General features: G+C 45.9%; 1 protein-coding gene across 1 annotated transcript in view; it reads left to right on the top strand.

The window, feature by feature from the left end:
- The window catches only part of LOC108941952 (reticulon-1-like), a 32317-nt gene extending 20631 nt beyond the window's left edge, over positions 1 to 11686 (top strand). Inside the window, exons 3-8 of the mRNA XM_018764888.2 lie at positions 4963 to 5170; positions 5447 to 5585; positions 5968 to 6037; positions 10496 to 10542; positions 10636 to 10694; positions 11367 to 11686. Of these exons, the coding sequence (XP_018620404.2) occupies positions 4963 to 5170; positions 5447 to 5585; positions 5968 to 6037; positions 10496 to 10542; positions 10636 to 10694; positions 11367 to 11409 (566 nt within the window). The 3' untranslated portion in view covers positions 11410 to 11686. The remainder of the gene's footprint in view (positions 1 to 4962; positions 5171 to 5446; positions 5586 to 5967; positions 6038 to 10495; positions 10543 to 10635; positions 10695 to 11366) is intronic.
- The last annotated feature ends 8066 nt before the right edge of the window (positions 11687 to 19752 follow it).

Genomic DNA, 19752 nt, shown 5'->3' with positions numbered 1-19752 from the left:
AGCCAAGACGTGGAGCCGCTCTTCGGTGGGCTCACCACCTGCCGGGGAGGCCATAAGGGGCCAGTGCGTTGTGATTTGGGCGGTGGTCGGGGCCGAGTGCCCGGCCGACCCAAACCTCGGGCACCAATTCTGGCTTTTGGGACTTGGAATGTCACCTCACTAGTGGGGAAGGAGCCTGAGCTAGTGCAGGAGGTTGAAAGATACCGTCTAGATATAGTCGGGCTCACTTCCACTCACAGCTTGGGTTCTGGAACACTCTTCTCGACCAAGGGTGGACTCTCGACTATTCTGGCGTTGCCCAGGGTGAGAGGCGGCAGGCGGGTGTGGGCTTATTAATAGCCCCCCGTTCAGCCGCCATGTGTTGGAGTCTACCCCGGTGAACGAGAGGGTTGTCTCCCTGCGCCTTCGGGTCAGGGAACGGTCTCTCACTGTCGTTTGTGCTTATGCGCCTAGCGGCAGTGCAGAGTACCCGGCCTTTTTAGAGTCCCTGGGGGGCGTGCTGGAAAGTGCTCCCACTGGGGACTCTGTCGTTCTACTGGGGGACTTTAACGCCCACGTGGGCGGCGACAGTGACAACTGGAGGGGCGTGATTGGGAGGAATGGCCTCCCTGATCCTAACCTGAGCGGTGAGTTGTTATTGGATTTCTGTGCTAGTCACTGTTTGTCCATAACAAACACCATGTTCATGCATAAGGGTGTCCATCAGTGCACTTGGCACCAGGACACCCTAGGTCGGAGGTCGATGATCGACTTTGTAGTCGTTTCTTCTGATCTTCGGCCATATGTCTTGGACACTCGGGTGAAGAAAGGGGCTGAGCTGTCAACTGATCACCACCTGGTGGTGAGTTGGATTCAATGGCGGGGGAAAAAGCTGGACAGACCTGGCAGGCCCAAACGCATAGTGAGGGTCTGTTGGGAACGTTTGGCGGAGGCCCCTGTCAGAGAGGTCTTCAACTCCCACCTCCGACAGAGCTTCAACCAGGTCCCGAGGGAGACTGGGGACATTGAGTCCGAATGGACTATGTTCCACGCCTCCATTGTCGGGGCGGCGGTTCGGAGCTGCGGCCATAAGGTCTCCGGCGCCTGTCGCGGCGGCAATCCCCGAACACGGTGGTGGACACCGGAGGTAAGGGATGCCGTCAAGCTGAAGAAGGAGTTCTATCGGGCCTGGCTGGCTCATGGGACTCCTGAAGCAGCTGACATGTACCTACGGGCCAAACGGAGCGCGGCTCTGGCAGTCGCCGCGGCAAAAACTCGGGCTTGGGAGGAGTTCGGTGAGGCCATGGAGGAAGACTTTCGGTCGGCCTCAAAGAGATTCTGGCAAACTGTCCGGCGACTCAGAGGGGGGAAGCGGTGTTCCACAAACACTGTTTACAGAGGAAGTGGTGCGCTGCTGACCTCAGCTGAGGATGTCCGTGGGCGGTGGAAGGAGTACTTTGAGGATCTCCTCAATCCCTCCGACACGCCTTCCGTAGAGGAAGCTGAGGCCGGGGACTCGGAGGGGGACTCGTCCATTACCCTGGCTGAAGTTGCTGAGGTAGTCAAAAAAACTCCTCAGTGGCAAGGCTCCGGGATGAGATCCGCCCTGAGTTTCTCAAGTCTCTGGATGTTGTGGGGCTGTCTTGGCTGACACGCCTCTGCAGCATCGCGTGGAGCTCGGAAACGGTGCCTCTGGACTGGCAGACCGGGGTGGTGGTCCCTCTTTTTAAGAAGGGGGACCGGAGACTGTGTTCCAACTACAGGGGGATCACACTCCTTAGCCTCCCTGGGAAAGTCTATGCTGGGGTACTGGAGAGGAGAATCCAACTGATAGTCGAACCTTGGATTCAGGAGGAGCAATGTGGTTTTCGCCCTGGCCGTGGAACACTGGACCAGCTCTATACCCTCACTAGGGTGCTGGAGGGTTCGTGGGAGTTTGCCCAACCAGTCCATATGTGTTATGTGTTTTGTGGACCTGGAGAAGGCTTTCGACCGTGTCCCTCGTGGCATCCTGTGGGAGGTACTTTGGGATTATGGGGTTCAGGGCTAGCTGCTACGGGCTGTTCGTTTCCTGTATGACTACGTCTCCCGGCTGGCCTGGGAACGCCTTGGGGTTCCCCCAGAGGTGCTGGAGGAGGTTTGCGGGGAGAGGGAAGTCTGGGGGGCTCTGCTTAGACTACTGCCCCCGCGACCCGGTCCTGGATAAGCGGAGGAAGATGGATGGATGGATATTCTCGAGTAGTATCTTATTGTTTTGTACAGCAGTTTGTTGAGACAGATGTTTCTCTAAACTGTTTTGCTCCTTTTTAAAAGCTGAACTTAGCCTTTTCTGCATTATATATAGCCTAACTTGTCTTTGCCTGATTTTATGTAGTTACTCAGGTCAACAATTGCTGTTTTATGAGCAGATTCCAGTTGAGTCCACAGCCACCATTTCTCTTAATATATATTCTTTGTAATGTAAGGCTGTATTTCATCAGGGTATGCTGTATCCCATCATTTTGTTGGTCAATGTTTCAGATGACATTGTTGTCCTTCAGTTAGATATCTTGGCTTTCTACTAGCATCCTGTGCTTGAATATTGCTTTGGCACATCTGTTGAGGCCAGACTCCATTCTGATGTCATCACTGTACACTTTGACTGTAGTCAGGGCTTGTACTAGCTGATATTCATTCCTTGTGAACAACCTCAAATCACTGAAAGAGGTGGGTGATATTGGTCTTTTAATCTAATATCCTTTGTCTACGTTTTATGGCAATATTTCCTGTTTAGATATGGCTGCCATTGAAGAATAACCTCAATATATTTCCATAACTGATATTATTCAGGAATTGGGTACACTTTAAAATCTTTTATTGTAGTTTATCCATGGGATACCCAGGTCTTTGAGATATTTCTTTGTCTGCCATATCACCATTTTACTTACCAGGGAGTGGTTCTTTCACACTCTAGCCACATCTTATATCCTGTTCTTTACTATAGGGTCAGTATTTTGTACAATGTAAGGAGGAAAGTAATCTGTAATTGGTAATGAAATTCAAGTATGTAAGGAAGAAGCGCCAGGTGATGACCGAAAGAATAAGATCGTGGATACAAGCGACCGAAGTGAGTTTTCTCCGCAGGGTGCTGGGACTGACTCTCCGTGACAGGATGAGGAGTTCGGACATCCGGGAGGAGCTCAGAGTAGAGCTGCTACTCCTTCGCATTGAGAGGAGCCAGTTGAAGTGGTTCGGGCATCTGATAAGGATGCCCCCTGGATGCCTCCCTTTGGAGGTATACCAGGCACGGCCAACTGGGATGAGGCCCCGAGGTCGGCCCAGGACCCGCTGGAGGGATTACATCTCACAGTTGGCCTGGGAATGGCTGGGGATCCCCCAGGTTGAGCTGGAGGAAGTTGCAGGGGACAGGGGCGGCTGGGCCTCTCTGCTCTCCCTACTGCCACCGCGACCCTTTTAGGACAAGCGGGACAGAAGATGGATGGATGGATGGATGGATGGATGCCCAGTTTCTTCTCAGAAGGCAGTTCTTTCATTTTTGTGTTTTGCCATTTATTTGGCTTTTGAACCTTTTTTTTGTGTCTTTGTTGAACAAGTTATTTTGATGAAAAGGGTCATTATTCTGCTAAACTTCATAAGCATTGAGCTTTTGCTTGTCAGATGCAAGCCATTGCATGAAAGGAAATACTTGCTGATGGAAATGAAATTACATGTAAACAGCAAAAATGTCATTTTACTGAATAATAATCCAGTTTTATTAAATAATTTTCACAAGCCATTGGAGTGTTTGACTGTACAGGACCCCATTTATGTGTGGGATGGAGTGTACCTTTTCTCTCGATTTAGGTCGTACGTTTGGTCAAGTATTATCTCAAACCTCAGCAATAGTCCCAAGACCTCCATTCTCTAGTCATAACTGTATGGTGCCAAGTCTTAACCATGACTCTGGCCACTCGATTCCAAGCCTGGTCTGCTTTGAGAAGGAATAACGTAACTGCCTCTTTCTTTGTTATAATCTTTCTACAGTATAAGATAGCTGTTATAGTGAATAACATATTTTTAATGGATGGAATGTTTACTTATGGATCAGAGGGATTGATAAGTTGTTGACTGAGGTGGATGTTCAAGTTAGTGCTCTATAAATTTTTCTGAAGAACAGGGGTTACTTCTGTGGAATCTGCAGTTGTCTACCATAAGAACAGATAGACAGGTGAGAATGGAGTGGGAGAAAGAGAAGCAGAGACTGTAAAAAGCAGAGATGCAACTGTTATGGTTGGGTCTGAGGGAAGCGGCGGACCCAAGTGCAGAGCGGTAATCGTGGTGGTGTCTTCGGGGAAATCCAAGAGAGGAGGTCAGAGGACGGACAAAGGGTCTTCGAGGTGCGAACGTCGTAACAGGGAGGATCCAAAAGGCGAGGTCAGTATACAGGCAAGAGGTCGATGATCAGAAAGAGGCAGTAGATCAGGGGAACAAGGGACGGGTTCGGGGAAGGCGTTCGGGAACAGTAAATGGCTGGAGAAGGTCGCTAACGAAGAGGCAGATCACGGTTCCGCATCAGCTGGTGGTCTGACGCAGCCTTTTATGCTGTAGTCTGCATTGCGTCCCAGGTGTTCCGTGTTGACCCGGAGGTGTGGGCGTGGCAGCAACACACATAGCTGTGGGTCACCTGTGGCCATGGAAACCATTGGTTGAATTTTTGAATATGGTATGTGAAAATGTCATCTTCTTTGAGCACCAAAGCTTTCAGTATTTTATGAAACTGCAGCCATTGAAATTATGAAACAATCTAGGAAGCTGAATCCAGCCATACATCCATATTCTGAATGAATATAGGGTCCACAAAGAATAAACAAGTGGAAATGTCATTTTTTATCATCCTTATTGTTCACCTTGCCCACTGAGAAGGTGGTGGAGCAAGTGGGACCACCCAGATGGGACCCTATGGGTGTCTGAAGGTTACTAACTAAGCTGCCCTCTGCCTTTCAGCTGTAGATCTGCTATACTGGCGGGATGTAAAGAAGACAGCACTCCTGTTGAGCAGCATGCTGCTCCTACTCTTGTCACTCACACAGTTTAGTGTGGTGAGCGTGGGAGCCTACCTTGCCTTGGCGATCCTCTCCACCACCGTCAGTTTCAGGATCTACAAGTCCGTCTTACAGGCTGTGCAGAAAACAGATGAGGGTCACCCTTTCAGGTGAGTTTGTTTTTATGTATGTCAGTGCACGCAGCTGACACATTTAATAAATGGTTGCTTTTGTAAAGAAAATATTTTTATCAACTTTTCATTTTTTGTGTTGTTTTTTCTATCTGTGTTTGTGTAAGAGACTGTGTTTCTGTGTGAGTACATGGCATTTATCCCATATGTTTGTGTCTAGATGTGTGTTTGTCCATGTTTCTCTATTTAGGCAGAGAGGAATTTCTTTGACTGTGTGCACTCCTTTACCACCTGTGCATACTTGTTGTGGGGCAGGTCCTACTTGGAAATTGACATGACCCTGTCGCAGGAGCAGATGCAAAAATATGCTGAAGGAGCCCAGTACTATATCAGTTGCATACTGAAGGAGCTGTGTCGGCTGTTCCTGGTGCAGGACCTGGTGGACTCGCTCAAGGTTGAATGCAAAAAATACACTCCCCTCACACTATGAACTCAGGCCTTGTGTGACTTTCTCAAAGTTAGACACAGAAGACACCCCCCTAATACATAAACACCCGCAAACCTACTGCAATTACTTGAAGTCAGATACCGAAAACATCCTTGCCACACTCCGTAATCCCAACTATAAATGACCTGGTTGACTTATTGAAGTTCAGGCACAAAACAACCACTCATTACACACTAAAACATCTCACATAGGACACCTATACAAAGATCACAACACAAACATCACACTACTTGTTATGGTCTTATCACAATGTACACTCTTCTGTTTGTGTGTCTTTCCCCTGTAGAGTGAATGAACAGCAGGACTGAATGAGCTTCTTGTGTTTCAGTTTTCCGTGCTGATGTGGCTGCTTACCTATGTGGGCACTCTGTTCAACGGCCTTACCTTGCTGATCATGGGTGAGAAACTCCAGAAGCTCTGTATGCTTGTCTACACACAGCTGACCACAGATAGAGTACAACCAGTGCTTTAATAACTCATTTCAAACGGGACATAAGCACACCCAGAAATCACTAAAAAATCTCATACATAATGAAAAATAACTCCTACCTTACTAAAGAATGAAATTATCAAAATCTGAACAGCTGCTATTAAACAATAATTAATACTGTAATATAGTATTGTACATACATATATCTATGTATGAGTGGCATGGTGGCACAGTGAGTAGCGCTGCTGTCTCTGTCTCACAGAGCCTTGGTGCCAGAGGATGCGAGTTCGACCCCCACTCAGTCTGTGTGAAGTTTGCATGTTCTCCCTGTCTCTGAGTTGGTTTCCTCCCACAGTTCAAAGACGTGCTGTTTAAGTGTATTGGTGACTAAGTCACCCATAATGTGTGAGTGACACAAAGATTGTGTTTCACTGATGTATGGATTACAACTCATATTATAGGTTGTGTATATAGCAGTGTAAGTCACTTTGGATGAGTAAGGCTGATAAAACTAACTAGTGTTTGTTGGAAGTTACTTTGGAGAGAAGTGTCTGCTAAATGAAGTAATGTATTTATGTATGTAATGCATGCATAATGAAGAGACAGGAAAGAATATTTGACAAAACCATTGGACTGCTAGTGTCAATTCAAAATGGGTCCCTAACATCATTCGGTAAACATTACCTCATATGCAAATGCAATATTAACATGTATACGTATACAGGAGCAGCAGGAGGCATAGTGGTTACGGTTCAAGAATCAGTGTTCCCTGTCTGAAATCACCCTTGATCAAAGTACTTACTCTGAATTGCTCCAGTAGAGCATTCTATTATATACATGAATAAACAATTCCTTGTCACCTAGTTATTGAACACAGTATTGCAAGTCATCTTGGACAAAAGCATCAGTTCAGTCATTCAGCTGAATCAACAATGCTTGGGAAGTAAGAAGGAAAAAGAGAATGACGGGCAACTAGATGGACAGACTCAGTTGCAGAAACAATGGAGACACTCCTTTCAACACTAAGGATACAAGTCCAAGATAGAAGTTTTCTGGAGGCCTTATTTATGTACTTTCCAAGCATCACCATTGACTCCATGCCAACAACAAATCAATAATCAGTCCAACACCATGCTCTTCAGGTTCACCCATAGTGAGTGAGTACAGAGAGTGTTCCACTGATGTATGATGAGTTACCCATTGTAAGTAGTGTATCTAGCAGTGTAAGTTACCTTGATGGAATAAGGGTGTGAGCTGATAATGCTACATAGAGCTCACTGGAAGTCGCTTTGGAGAAAAGCGTCTGCTAAATAAGTAATGTAAATGTAAATGTAATAATAATAGACCCAGAGAGTGAGTTATAGACTCAGCATGTTAACATTACATTTACATTTATTCATTTAGCAGACACTTTTGTCCAAAGCAATGTACATCTCAGCAAAAGTACAATTTATGCATTACACTGAGAGAAGGAGACATAGCTGCAGACATGAAAGTCTCAAGCAAACCTAATTTGTTCCCTACCACTTGCTGCACCAAGGTTCATCATTCAAGTAGGTGCATAAGACACAGGATAGACAAATCCCGATACCCGCACCAATTATTTTTTAATGTATTTTTTTTAATTAAATATTAGAAGATACAAAAATGAGCAATACAATACCAGAGTAATGGCTGAATAAAGGTTGTATCTGGGGATGCTTCTGGAGCTACGATGCATGAACAGTTACACCATAGATGATCTGAATAGATCTTGGGCGAAGTGGATCTGGAAAAGGTGGGTTTTCAGACCCTTCTTGAAAACAGAGAGAGTTTCCGCAGTTCTGAGTGACAGGGGAAGGTCATTCCACCACAATGGACCCAGAACCGAGAACCTCCGAGCTTTGCCTTTCGTGCGCGGGACCACCAAGCAAGCAGAAGTAGATGAGCGAAGGGCCTGGCTGGAGTGTACCAGTTGATAAGTCCTGTAAATAGCGAGGAGCAGTTCTATTGATGCATTTGTACACAGTAACCAGGGTTTTGAATTTGATTCAGGCAGCTATAGGAAGCCAGTGCAGAGAGATGAGTAGAGGAGATACATGGGAGCGCTTTGGCAAATCAGACACAACTCGTGCAGCAGCATTCTGTAGAAGCTGCAGAGGTTTGATGGCATTAGCAGGAAGGCCACACAGAAGAGAGCTGCAGTACTCCAGACGGGAAGTCACCATGGCCTGGACAAGTAGTTGGGCGGAGTCAGTAGTGAGGTAGGGACGGATCCTACGAATACTATGCAGGATGTATCTGCAGGACCGGGTTGTGGCTTCAATGTGCTGAGAGAAAGACAGACTTGAGTCAATCGTTACTCCCAGACTCTTAGCAAAGGAGCTAGGCAAAATGAGTGAGTTGTCCAGTTTGATCGAGTGGTCGGGACAGGAGGACAGGCCAGCTGGGAGGTAAAGAATCTCTATTTTGGAGAGGTTGAGCTGGAGGTGTTGATCATACATCTATGCAGAGATGTCCGACAAGCAGGCAGCAATGCGTGCGGAGATGTCTGATGCACCAGATGGAAAGGAGAGGAAGAACTGGGTATCATCAGCATAGTAGTGGTATTTGAATCCATGGGAGGCTATGACCGGACCAAGGGAGGAGGTGTAGATGGAGAAAAGAAGAGGACCCAATACCGAGCCCTGCAGAACACCAGTTGAGAGAGGCAGAGGAGAAGAACGAGAGCTCCACCAGACCACTTGATAGGATCTGTCAGAGAGGTAGGACTCAAACCATCTTAGTGCCGCACCTTTGATCCAAAGCTGGTTAAGAGAGGAGAGTAGAATCCGATGATTTACACTGTCGAATGCTGCAGACAGATCGAGAAGTATGAGGACCGAGGAGAGGGAGGCAGCTCTAGCAGCTTGGAGAGCGTCAGATACGCCAGAAGGGCGGTCTCAGTGGAGTGACCAACTTTGAAACCAGACTGATAACCATCAAGGAGATGGTTCTGGTGAGGAAATCGGACAGTGATCACAGGCTGCCCGCTCAAGGGTTTTGGACAGGAAGGAGAGGAGAGAGACCGGTCTGTAATTTTCAACCAGATTGGGGTCCAGGGAGGATTTTTTTTAACAGAGGTAAAATTAGAGCAGTTTTGAAGGCATCTGGGAAACAGCTAGAAGAGAGTGAGGAGTTGATGATAGAAGAAATGAAGGACGATAGTTGTGGGGAAATGTTCTGGAGGAGTGATGATGGGATCGGATCAAGCGAGCAGGTGGTGGCTCTGCGCAATATCAGGAGGTCAGCGACTTCAGATTCAGAGAGCGGCTTGAAGTTGGAAAGGATAGCTTTGCAGGGAGGTCCAGCACGAACTGGACAGGTTGGTGGTGAGAATTTATCAGTGATAGCTTTGACTTTGTCTCTGAAAAACAAAGCAAAGTCTTCAGCAGTGAGAGAAGAGGGAGGAGGAGGTGCCGGGGGGACACAGAAAGGATGAGAAGGTGGCAAAGAGACCGTGTGGTTTTTTGATTCAGACTGTATTTTGTTGTGGAAGAAGGAGGTTTTAGCTGAAGAGACAGCAGACTGAAAAGCAGCTAAGAGTGACTGGTAAGCATCCAGGTCCGATGGAGTTTTAGATTTACGCCATCTTCGCTCTGCAGCCTGCAGTTTGGTCCTGTTAGCACGTAACGTATCAGAAAGCCATGGGGTAGCAATGGGGTGTGGTGGTCTAGAAGACAGAGTGCAGAGAGAGTCAAGGGTGGAAGACAGGGAAGAGAGGAAAGTGTTAGTGGCATCATCTGTAGATAGATCTGAGAATTGTGGAGCAGAAGGGAGAGCAGCCAGAGTAGCAGAGGCAAAGCAGGAAGGTGAGAGAGATTTTAAGTTGCGGAGAAAGGTGACAGCGGGTGCAGGAAGAGACGAAGAGTTAGTGGTGAGGGAGGGTTGAAAGGAAATGAAGAAGTGGTCAGAGACATGCAGTGGCATGACAGAGAGAATGGGATAGCCACAGCTGCAGGAAAATACAAGGTCAAGACAGTTGCCCACTTTGTGAGTAGCAAGGGATTGGGACAGGGAGAGATCAAAGGACTGTAGGAGCAACAGAAGGTCGCTTGCATGAACGTCATCGACATGCAGGTTGAAGTCACCCAGGAGAATCAGCGGAGAGTTGTCCCCTGGCAGAGAGCTCAACAAGTTTTCAAGGTCATCCAGGAAGTGGCCAAGAGGGCCAGGGCTAAACATGGGCTAGACATCATCCAATTCACTGGATTTGTATTAACCATAAAATGGGTAATATGCTAGGCTATACACCAGGCTACACACTGCATTACAGTGTACTAGGTCACACACAAAGTGTAAATATAAACATAACTCAAGTGGGTCACAACTGAGTGTCATAGTGACTGAAATGGAAATATTAGCTAAGTGACCTTTGACTTCTGTGTTCTGTCCTCCATCTCTGTAGTGGTTGTGTCCATGTTTTCCATGCCAGTGGTGTATGAGAAGTACCAGGTAAGGATCAGGTTTCCTAATTTCCACCCAGAGCAGACAAGCTGTCAAACTCCAGGTCTGGTTTTTAAATCAGTCTCCTTCGTGTCATTATAGGCGCAGATTGATCAGTACCTGGGACTAATAAAGACCCATGTAAACTGTGTGGTGGGAAAGTAAGTGGTTCTCAGAATGCTTTACACTCCACGATGGATGTAGGTTCTTTGTGCTAGATCAGGTGAATCCTGTCTTCCACCATGTCTTTGTGTGCTAAATACTTACAAAATCATGTTTCGCAACAGTGGTTCATCAAGCATTCTCTTTGTTTTTTGGAATGCCCTCGAAGGTTAAGCTGATGGAGATTTGAATAAATTCTTCAGTAGTGCATTTATGGTTATTTACAGATCCACAGTCCCTTGCAAAAGTATTCAAAGCCCATGGAAATTCTCAGCATTACCTATATTAAAAATTAGAACGCGTGTCTTCATTCTCACAGCTTTCCTTCAGGTTCATAGCTTCAACAAATCATTTTTTATGGAAGCAGCATATTTCAATTTTTCATTTTCTTTAAACTGTCTGCAAACAATTTATTTTGGTTCAGATGATTTAGTTTTAAAGCATGAGATTACAACAACAATAATGATTGTAAAGACATGTGTTAATATAATTTGTAATCCAGGCCATGTTGATCATTTTCACTAGGTTTGAATACTTTTGCTAGGTACTCTATATATACATTTTGTGCTGCTTCACAGTGGTACTGTGCTAAATCTTGTGCTACATATAACGCTAGGTTTTTGGTTTAGGTTAGAGTAGTCCCATATTTTTGTATGTGTCTCATTCCACAGGATCCAGGAAAAGATACCAGGAGCCAAGAGGAAGACAGAATAGACTTTTAGAAACATGGACGGTGACTGGAAGACAAGACCTGCTAGAAGGGAGGTTCATTCCCCAGTCCAGAAGTAGCACGCTGCCACCCTTCCCCAGGCAGCCTGTAGAAGCGTAGGAGTCATACTTAACATTACCCATGTCCAGAGCTAAAGTCTAATGAGGGAAAGGGCAAGTCAAAACAACAGACAAAAACTAGATGTGTCTTTATTGTTTATTAAATGCATGGAATTCAGTTTCTTGAAGTCGCATTTGCTCTGTTGTATTTTTTTGTTGTGCTTTTCCGCCTTTCTTTTATATTACCACTATTGGCATCTCACACAAAACATGGCAGGTTCCCTATTTTTAATGCTCTGCTGTAGTCCTTAAAATGTTTTATTACATTTAGTGATTGGTTGATGTGGTATCTTTTTGCTCAGTATACTTCTACATATAGGCATACTTACAGATGTATAAAAGTACCTCATTATGGTAGCCATTACTTGACTGTCTTCTTTGTTTGTATCTGTTTTTCTTGCCTTGTGCCTGTGTTAAAGCACTCTGTGTCACTGCATGAGCGCTCTATAAAAATAAATTGAATTGAATTGAATTAAGTTGGGGGGTGCGGTGGCGCAGTGGGTTGGACCGGGTCCTGCTCTCCGGTGGGTCTGGGGTTAGAGTCCTGCTTGGGGTGCCTTGCGATGGACTGGCGTCCCGTCCTGGGTGTGTCCCCTCCCTCTCCAGCCTTATGCCCTGTGTTACCGGGTAGGCTCCGGTTCCCCGTGACCCCGTATGGGACAAGCGGTTCAGAAAATGTGTGTGTGTGTGTGTGTGTGTGTGTGTGTGTGTGTGTGTGTGTGTGTGTGTGTGTGTGTGTGTGTGTGTGTGTGTGAATTGAATTAAGTTGGGGGGTGCGGTGGCGCAGTGGGTTGGACCGGGTCCTGCTCTCCAGTGGATCTGGGGTTTTAGTCCCACTTGGGGTGCCTTGCGACAGACTAGCGTCCCGTCCTGGATGTGTCCCCTTCCCCTCCAGCCTTACGCCCTGAGTTGCCGGGTGAGGCTCCGGTTCCCTGCAACCCCGTATGGGACAAGCGGTTCAGAAATGTGTGTGTACATACATATAACTGACACGTGGACAACTTTTTTCCTGTTCAAATCCATTAAACTAAAATCTAATGGTGCATAGTAGCTATAGCTTTGGGTTTTGTAAAATTATAAGGGATTCCCCACACTTCTGTTTTGGGTACACTTTTTTGGTACCAAGTGATGTAGTGAACCAAGTGATGCAGTCAGTTGTTTTCTGTTTGCAATCCTTGTATTTTGTTCCTTGGAGTATTTAGCAATTATTTGCACTTATCATGTACCCTTTAATGAATAGTAAAAAATAAAAATGCTGAAATATATACTGTTCCACTGACATGTGGGAAAGGGCAAATAGATAGATAGATAGATAGATAGATAGATAGATAGATAGATAGAACTTTGTCATTGCATAGTAAAGGTATACAGCAATGAAATGCAGAAAACCACTCCTTTTCAGTAAAATTCCAAGCAGAAAAGTGGTAAGATTTATATTTCTCAAACAAACTTGCATTATGAAGTTTCTCAAATGGTAGCTGATAGAACTGTGTCAGTTAGCTTTATGCTTCATATTTTTACAGAACAGGTGTTAAATATGTAAAATTCTAATATTAATACTCAAGAGCAGAAAGTCACATAGATGTTAGGGTTATTATTGCCCTGGAATCTGTTACTCTCCTGCTCTAGTACTCTTAATCAGGGTACTTTTCTGACTTTTTCAAGTAAAGTACCATCTATGAAAATGGATAAATAACTGCAGCATTATAAGTTGCTTGGACAAAGGCTGCAGCTAAAAAAGGCTAATAATACCCAGCAAAACAAAACCATGAAAGACAGCATAAACAAACACAGACACAGTTTGTCAGCATAGAAGGTTTAGCAGTAGTAAAACAACAGTAAAATGCATGTTCTTGCCTTAGTATTGAGCACTTTCTACTTTTGTTCGGAAGTAAAGTGCACATGAAAAGCTGCCAAATTGTTCCAACAGAGGACGCTCTTGCATTAAACAACTAGCTGCTAAATTCGTAACGCATTATTTGTTTTTTTCCTACTGTACTGCAATACGCGAACTGTAATCATTCAGTGAACTCCCTGCTCCAACTGCCCTCTCAACAGCTCGTTTCCATTTTATCTTCCCAAATGGCGGAATGCAAGGTGTTTTTCATGCAGCAATGGAGAAATTTCAGAAAATAGAGTGGTGAAGAAAGTGCAGTTAAGAATAAATAAATGAATGAAAGAACAAACTTAAATATTGTAACGACCCGCGTTACAGGGGACTGTCATGTTTAAGCGGGAAAATTTGGTTTATTGTAAATAGTTGAGAATTGTGGGTAAAAAGTGACTAGGTGTTCAACCGCTGTGGGGACTCACGAGGAATATAAGGGGGTGAGTGTCTGTTGAACAACGGGAAAAAGGAAGGACTGAGAGGTATGTAGTACGCTGGCGTGAGGTGTGATGTGGTTGTTTGATTGAGAACAATATTTTCATGTTTCTGCGCCAATCTATGTCTCACGCTGTGTGGTAGTGGTCCAATAAACGTTAGTAATGAAAGCTCTTCGTGAAAGCTGTCTTTGTTCGCCTTATCCAAAGTCAGGGTACAGTGCTCTATTCACTCCCAGCAACTCTTCTATGCCTGGAGTCTAAAGTGAGGTCAGTTAGTCAGCATAGATGACAAAAACATAATGTTGTGTTTGTTTGGACTTTTTTTTTTTTTTTTGCCGTGAAAATCCGAATTTGTGCTCTTTTGGAGGCATAATCATCATTTTCCACACTTTGACGTTACTCAAACCCCCCTCAAACCCATATGGGCTTATCCATTACAGCTACGTTGCGCTATTAAACCACAGTTCTATCCATTTCAAAAAATAAATTTTATTGACAAAACCATCAATTACAAAAATTAGGATCATGAAGAGATCAAGGAATCAGATTCAGATATTACAACAAATAATGCCACGGGGGATGCATGTTGGACTCCGCCAGGGCTGCCCTTTGTCACCGATTCTGTTCATTATCTTTATGGACAGAATTTCTAGGCGCAGTCAGGGAACGGAGGGTGTCTGTTTTGGTGGCCGCGAGATCTCGTCTCTGCTTTTTGCGGACGATGTGGTCCTGTTGGCTTCATCAAGTCAAGACTTGCAGCGTGCACTGGGGAGGTTTGCAGCCGAGTGCGAAGCGGCGGGGATGAGAATCAGCACCTCCAAATCCGAGGCCATGGTTCTCAGTCGGAAAAAGGTGGATTGCCCCCTCCGGGTTAGGGGGGAGTTGCTCCCTCAAGTGGAGGAGTTTAAGTATCTCGGGGTCTTGTTCACGAGTGAGGGAAAAATGGAGCGGCAGGTCGACAGACGGATCGGTGCGGCGTCCGCAGTAATGCGGTCATTGTACCGGTCTGTTGTGGTGAAGAGGGAGCTGAGTCGTAAGGCGAAGCTCTCAATTTACCGGTCAATCTATGTTCCTACCCTCACCTATGGTCATGAACTCTGGATCATGACCGAAAGAATGAGATCGCGGATACAAGCGGCAGAAATGAGTTTCCTCCGCAGAGTGGCTGGGCGCACCCTTAGGGATAGGGTGAGGAGCTCAGTCACCCGGGAGGAGCTCGGAGTAGAGCCGCTGCTCCTCCGCATCGAGAGGAGCCAGTTGAGGTGGCTCGGGCATCTGTTCCGGATGCCTCCTGGACGCCTCCCTGGGGAGGTGTTCCGGGCTTGTCCCACTGGGAGGAGGCCTCGGGGCAGACCCAGGACACGTTGGAGAGACTGTGTCTCCCGGCTGGCCTGGGAACGCCTTGGGGTTCCCCCAGAGGAACTGGAGGAGGTGTGCGGGGAGAGGGAAGTCTGGAGGACTCTGCTCGGACTGCTGCCCCCGCGACCCGGCCCCGGATAAAAGCGGAGGAAGATGGATGCCACGGGGGATATAACAAAAAGGAAATAAAGAAGTAAATAAATATTTTAAAAATACCGAAATAAAAAACTTATTCATCACAAATAGGGCAAGAGTTCAACAGAAGCACAGCTCCGCAGCTTTGTTGAGTTTAGAAATTAAAATAGTGTTATTGTAATGTTTCATTTCTTTTATAAATGGGAAGGAAAGGTGTTGAATTATTAAAGTTACACTTATGTCTGTAATATTTGGCTAATAGGAAAATAAGATTCATTTCATGGTACCTATTGTTATCTCTCTGAAATTTGAAAAATCCAAACAATACATGTTCAAAACTAAAATAGATAAACGAAGTCCAGGTTTCTACTGCATTAAGGTCTGATCAGAATTTCTCTGTGTATCTACTTAACCAAAATAGGTGAAGAGCTGAGACATTGGTCAAAAGAAAGTCAAGAGAAAAAAAAGTTCAAGGGTGAAGTCCACACCTTTTTCCAAGGAATACACACACACACACACATTTTCAGAACCGCTTGTCCCTTACGGGGTCACGGGGAACCGGAGCCTACCCGGCAACACAGGGCGTAAGGCCAGAGGGGGAAGGGGACACACCCAGGACGGGACGCCAGTCCGCCGCAAGGCACCCCAAGCGGGACTTGAACCCCAGACCCACCGGAGAGCAGGACTGCGGTCCAACCCACTGCGCCACTGCACCCCCCTTTCCAAGGAATATTATCTACTAATTTTTTTCCAAAATGGTACCACATATGGCACTGTAACAACATCCCTTTGCAACAAGGCCCTGTGCACTCTTATTTCTGTGAAGACCGGGTAAGAAACAGATCTGCCCCACAGCAGAGGAGCACAGTCTGCGGTGGCGGGGGTTAAAGAAAGTTGTTGGTTTTCTAACAGCATGATGACACCTGAAGGTATTGCATCAGAAACTACGGTACATTCCTTTGGGGTAACAGATGTTTATCATAGTGCATCAGAAGTTTACTAGAATCAAACAGCTGTTTCAGCAACAAAATATCATTTTTAACCCAGTTTTCGAGAAATATTGACTTGTTTTTATTTAGACAATTCCTGTTTTTCTTTGAGGGGGGCGTGGTGGCTCAGTGGGCTTGGCCAAGTCCTGCTCTCTGGCGGGTCTGGGCTTTGAGTTCCACTTGGGGTGCCTTGTGACGGACTGGCGTCCCACCCTGGGTGTGTCCCCTCCCCCTCCAGCCTTATGCCCTGTGTTGCTGGGTTAGGCTCCAGCTCACCACAACCTGCTTGGGACAAGCAGCTTCTGTGTGTGTGTGTGTGTGTGTGTGTGTGTGTGTGTGTGTGTGTGTGTGTTGCTTCTATCACCCCTTGAACAAATACATTTAACTAAATACTCCAAATAAACAAACACAATTAAGAAAAATTAAAAAACACCCACATACATGATGAACTACACTACACTAAACTAAAGCATAAACAAATAATAAACAATAATAAATAAATAAATACAAACACACCATACAAGTAACCATTTTTCAAAGACTGCTTAAAAAGTGCAAGAAAGAGCCATGAATTATAAGGAATCCAGTACTTAAATTGTTGCATTGGCTCCGGGTTGCTTATAGAGTTGATTATAAAATCCTACTTTTGACCTATAAGGCAGTACATGGCATTGCTCCGGCTTACGTTTGTGAGATCATTAATTTCTCTATTCCAGGATGATATCTCTGCTCATTAGATGCTGGTTACCTTAAAGTACCTGTGATCAATAAAACCTCAGTAGGAGGTCACGCCTTTAGTTATATCCATCCATCTTCCTCTGCTTATCCGGGACCGGGTCGCGGGGGCAGTAGTCCAAGCAGAGCCCCCCAGACTTCCTTCTCTTGAAATAATACTTGACCAAACGTACGACCTAAATCGAGAGAAAAGGTACACTCCATCCCACACATAAATGGGGTCCTGTACAGTCAAACACTCCAATGGCTTGTGAAAATTATTTAATAAAACTGGATTATTATTCAGTAAAATGACATTTTTGCTGTTTACATGTAATTTCATTTCCATCAGCAAGTATTTCCTTTCATGCAATGGCTTGCATCTGACAAGCAAAAGCTCAATGCTTATGAAGTTTAGCAGAATAATGACCCTTTTCATCAAAATAACTTGTTCAACAAAGACACAAAAAAAAGGTTCAAAAGCCAAATAAATGGCAAAACACAAAATGAAAGAACTGCCTTCTGAGAAGAAACTGGGCATCCATCCATCCATCCATCCATCCATCTTCTGTCCCGCTTGTCCTAAAAGGGTCGCGGTGGCAGTAGGGAGAGCAGAGAGGCCCAGCCGCCCCTGTCCCCTGCAACTTCCTCCAGCTCAACCTGGGGGATCCCCAGCCATTCCCAGGCCAACTGTGAGATGTAATCCCTCCAGCGGGTCCTGGGCCGACCTCGGGGCCTCATCCCAGTTGGCCGTGCCTGGTATACCTCCAAAGGGAGGCATCCAGGGGGCATCCTTATCAGATGCCCGAACCACTTCAACTGGCTCCTCTCAATGCGAAGGAGTAGCAGCTCTACTCTGAGCTCCTCCCGGATGTCCGAACTCCTCATCCTGTCACGGAGAGTCAGTCCCAGCACCCTGCGGAGAAAACTCACTTCGGTCGCTTGTATCCACGATCTTATTCTTTCGGTCATCACCTGGCGCTTCTTCCTTACATACTTGAATTTCATTACCAATTACAGATTACTTTCCTCCTTACATTGTACAAAATACTGACCCTATAGTAAAGAACAGGATATAAGATGTGGCTAGAGTGTGAAAGAACCACTCCCTGGTAAGTAAAATGGTGATATGGCAGACAAAGAAATATCTCAAAGACCTGGGTATCCCATGGATAAACTACAATAAAAGATTTTAAAGTGTACCCAATTCCTGAATAATATCAGTTATGGAAATATATTGAGGTTATTCTTCAATGGCAGCCATATCTAAACAGGAAATATTGCCATAAAACGTAGACAAAGGATATTAGATTAAAAGACCAATATCACCCACCTCTTTCAGTGATTTGAGGTTGTTCACAAGGAATGAATATCAGCTAGTACAAGCCCTGACTACAGTCAAAGTGTACAGTGATGACATCAGAATGGAGTCTGGCCTCAACAGATGTGCCAAAGCAATATTCAAGCACAGGATGCTAGTAGAAAGCCAAGATATCTAACTGAAGGACAACAATGTCATCTGAAACATTGACCAACAAAATGATGGGATACAGCATACCCTGATGAAATACAGCCTTACATTACAAAGAATATATATTAAGAGAAATGGTGGCTGTGGACTCAACTGGAATCTGCTCATAAAACAGCAATTGTTGACCTGAGTAACTACATAAAATCAGGCAAAGACAAGTTAGGCTATATATAATGCAGAAAAGGCTAAGTTCAGCTTTTAAAAAGGAGCAAAACAGTTTAGAGAAACATCTGTCTCAACAAACTGCTGTACAAAACAATAAGGTACTACTCGAGAATATCCATCCATCCATCTTCCTCCGCTTATCCAGGACCGGGTCGCGGGGGCAGTAGTCTAAGCAGAGCCCCCCAGACTTCCCTCTCCCCGCAAACCTCCTCCAGCACCTCTGGGGGAACCCCAAGGCGTTCCCAGGCCAGCTGGGAGACGTAGTCATACAGGGAACGAACAGCCCGTAGCAGCTAGCCCTGAACCCCATAATCCCAAAGTACCTCCCACAGGATGCCACGAGGGACACGGTCGAAAGCCTTCTCCAGGTCCACAAAACACATAACACATATGGACTGGTTGGGCAAACTCCCACGAACCCTCCAGCACCCTAGTGAGGGTATAGAGCTGGTCCAGTGTTCCACGGCCAGGGCGAAAACCACATTGCTCCTCCTGAATCCAAGGTTCGACTATCAGTTGGATTCTCCTCTCCAGTACCCCAGCATAGACTTTCCCAGGGAGGCTAAGGAGTGTGATCCCCCTGTAGTTGGAACACAGTCTCCGGTCCCCCTTCTTAAAAAGAGGGACCACCACCCCGGTCTGCCAGTCCAGAGGCACCGTTTCCGAGCTCCACGCGATGCTGCAGAGGCGTGTCAGCCAAGACAGCCCCACAACATCCAGAGACTTGAGAAACTCAGGGCGGATCTCATCCACCCCCGGAGCCTTGCCACTGAGGAGTTTTTTTGACTACCTCAGCAACTTCAGCCAGGGTAATGGACGAGTCCCCCTCCGAGTCCCCGGCCTCAGCTTCCTCTACGGAAGGCGTGTCGGAGGGATTGAGGAGATCCTCAAAGTACTCCTTCCACCGCCCACGGACATCCTCAGCTGAGGTCAGCAGCGCACCACTTCCTCTGTAAACAGTGTTTGTGGAACACCGCTTCCCCCCTCTGAGTCGCCGGACAGTTTGCCAGA

The sequence above is a fragment of the Scleropages formosus genome, chromosome 21 (genome assembly GCF_900964775.1).
Source record: "Scleropages formosus chromosome 21, fSclFor1.1, whole genome shotgun sequence".
NCBI classification, from domain to species: Eukaryota; Metazoa; Chordata; class Actinopteri; order Osteoglossiformes; family Osteoglossidae; genus Scleropages; species Scleropages formosus.
This window is presented reverse-complemented; position numbering and strand designations above follow the sequence as displayed.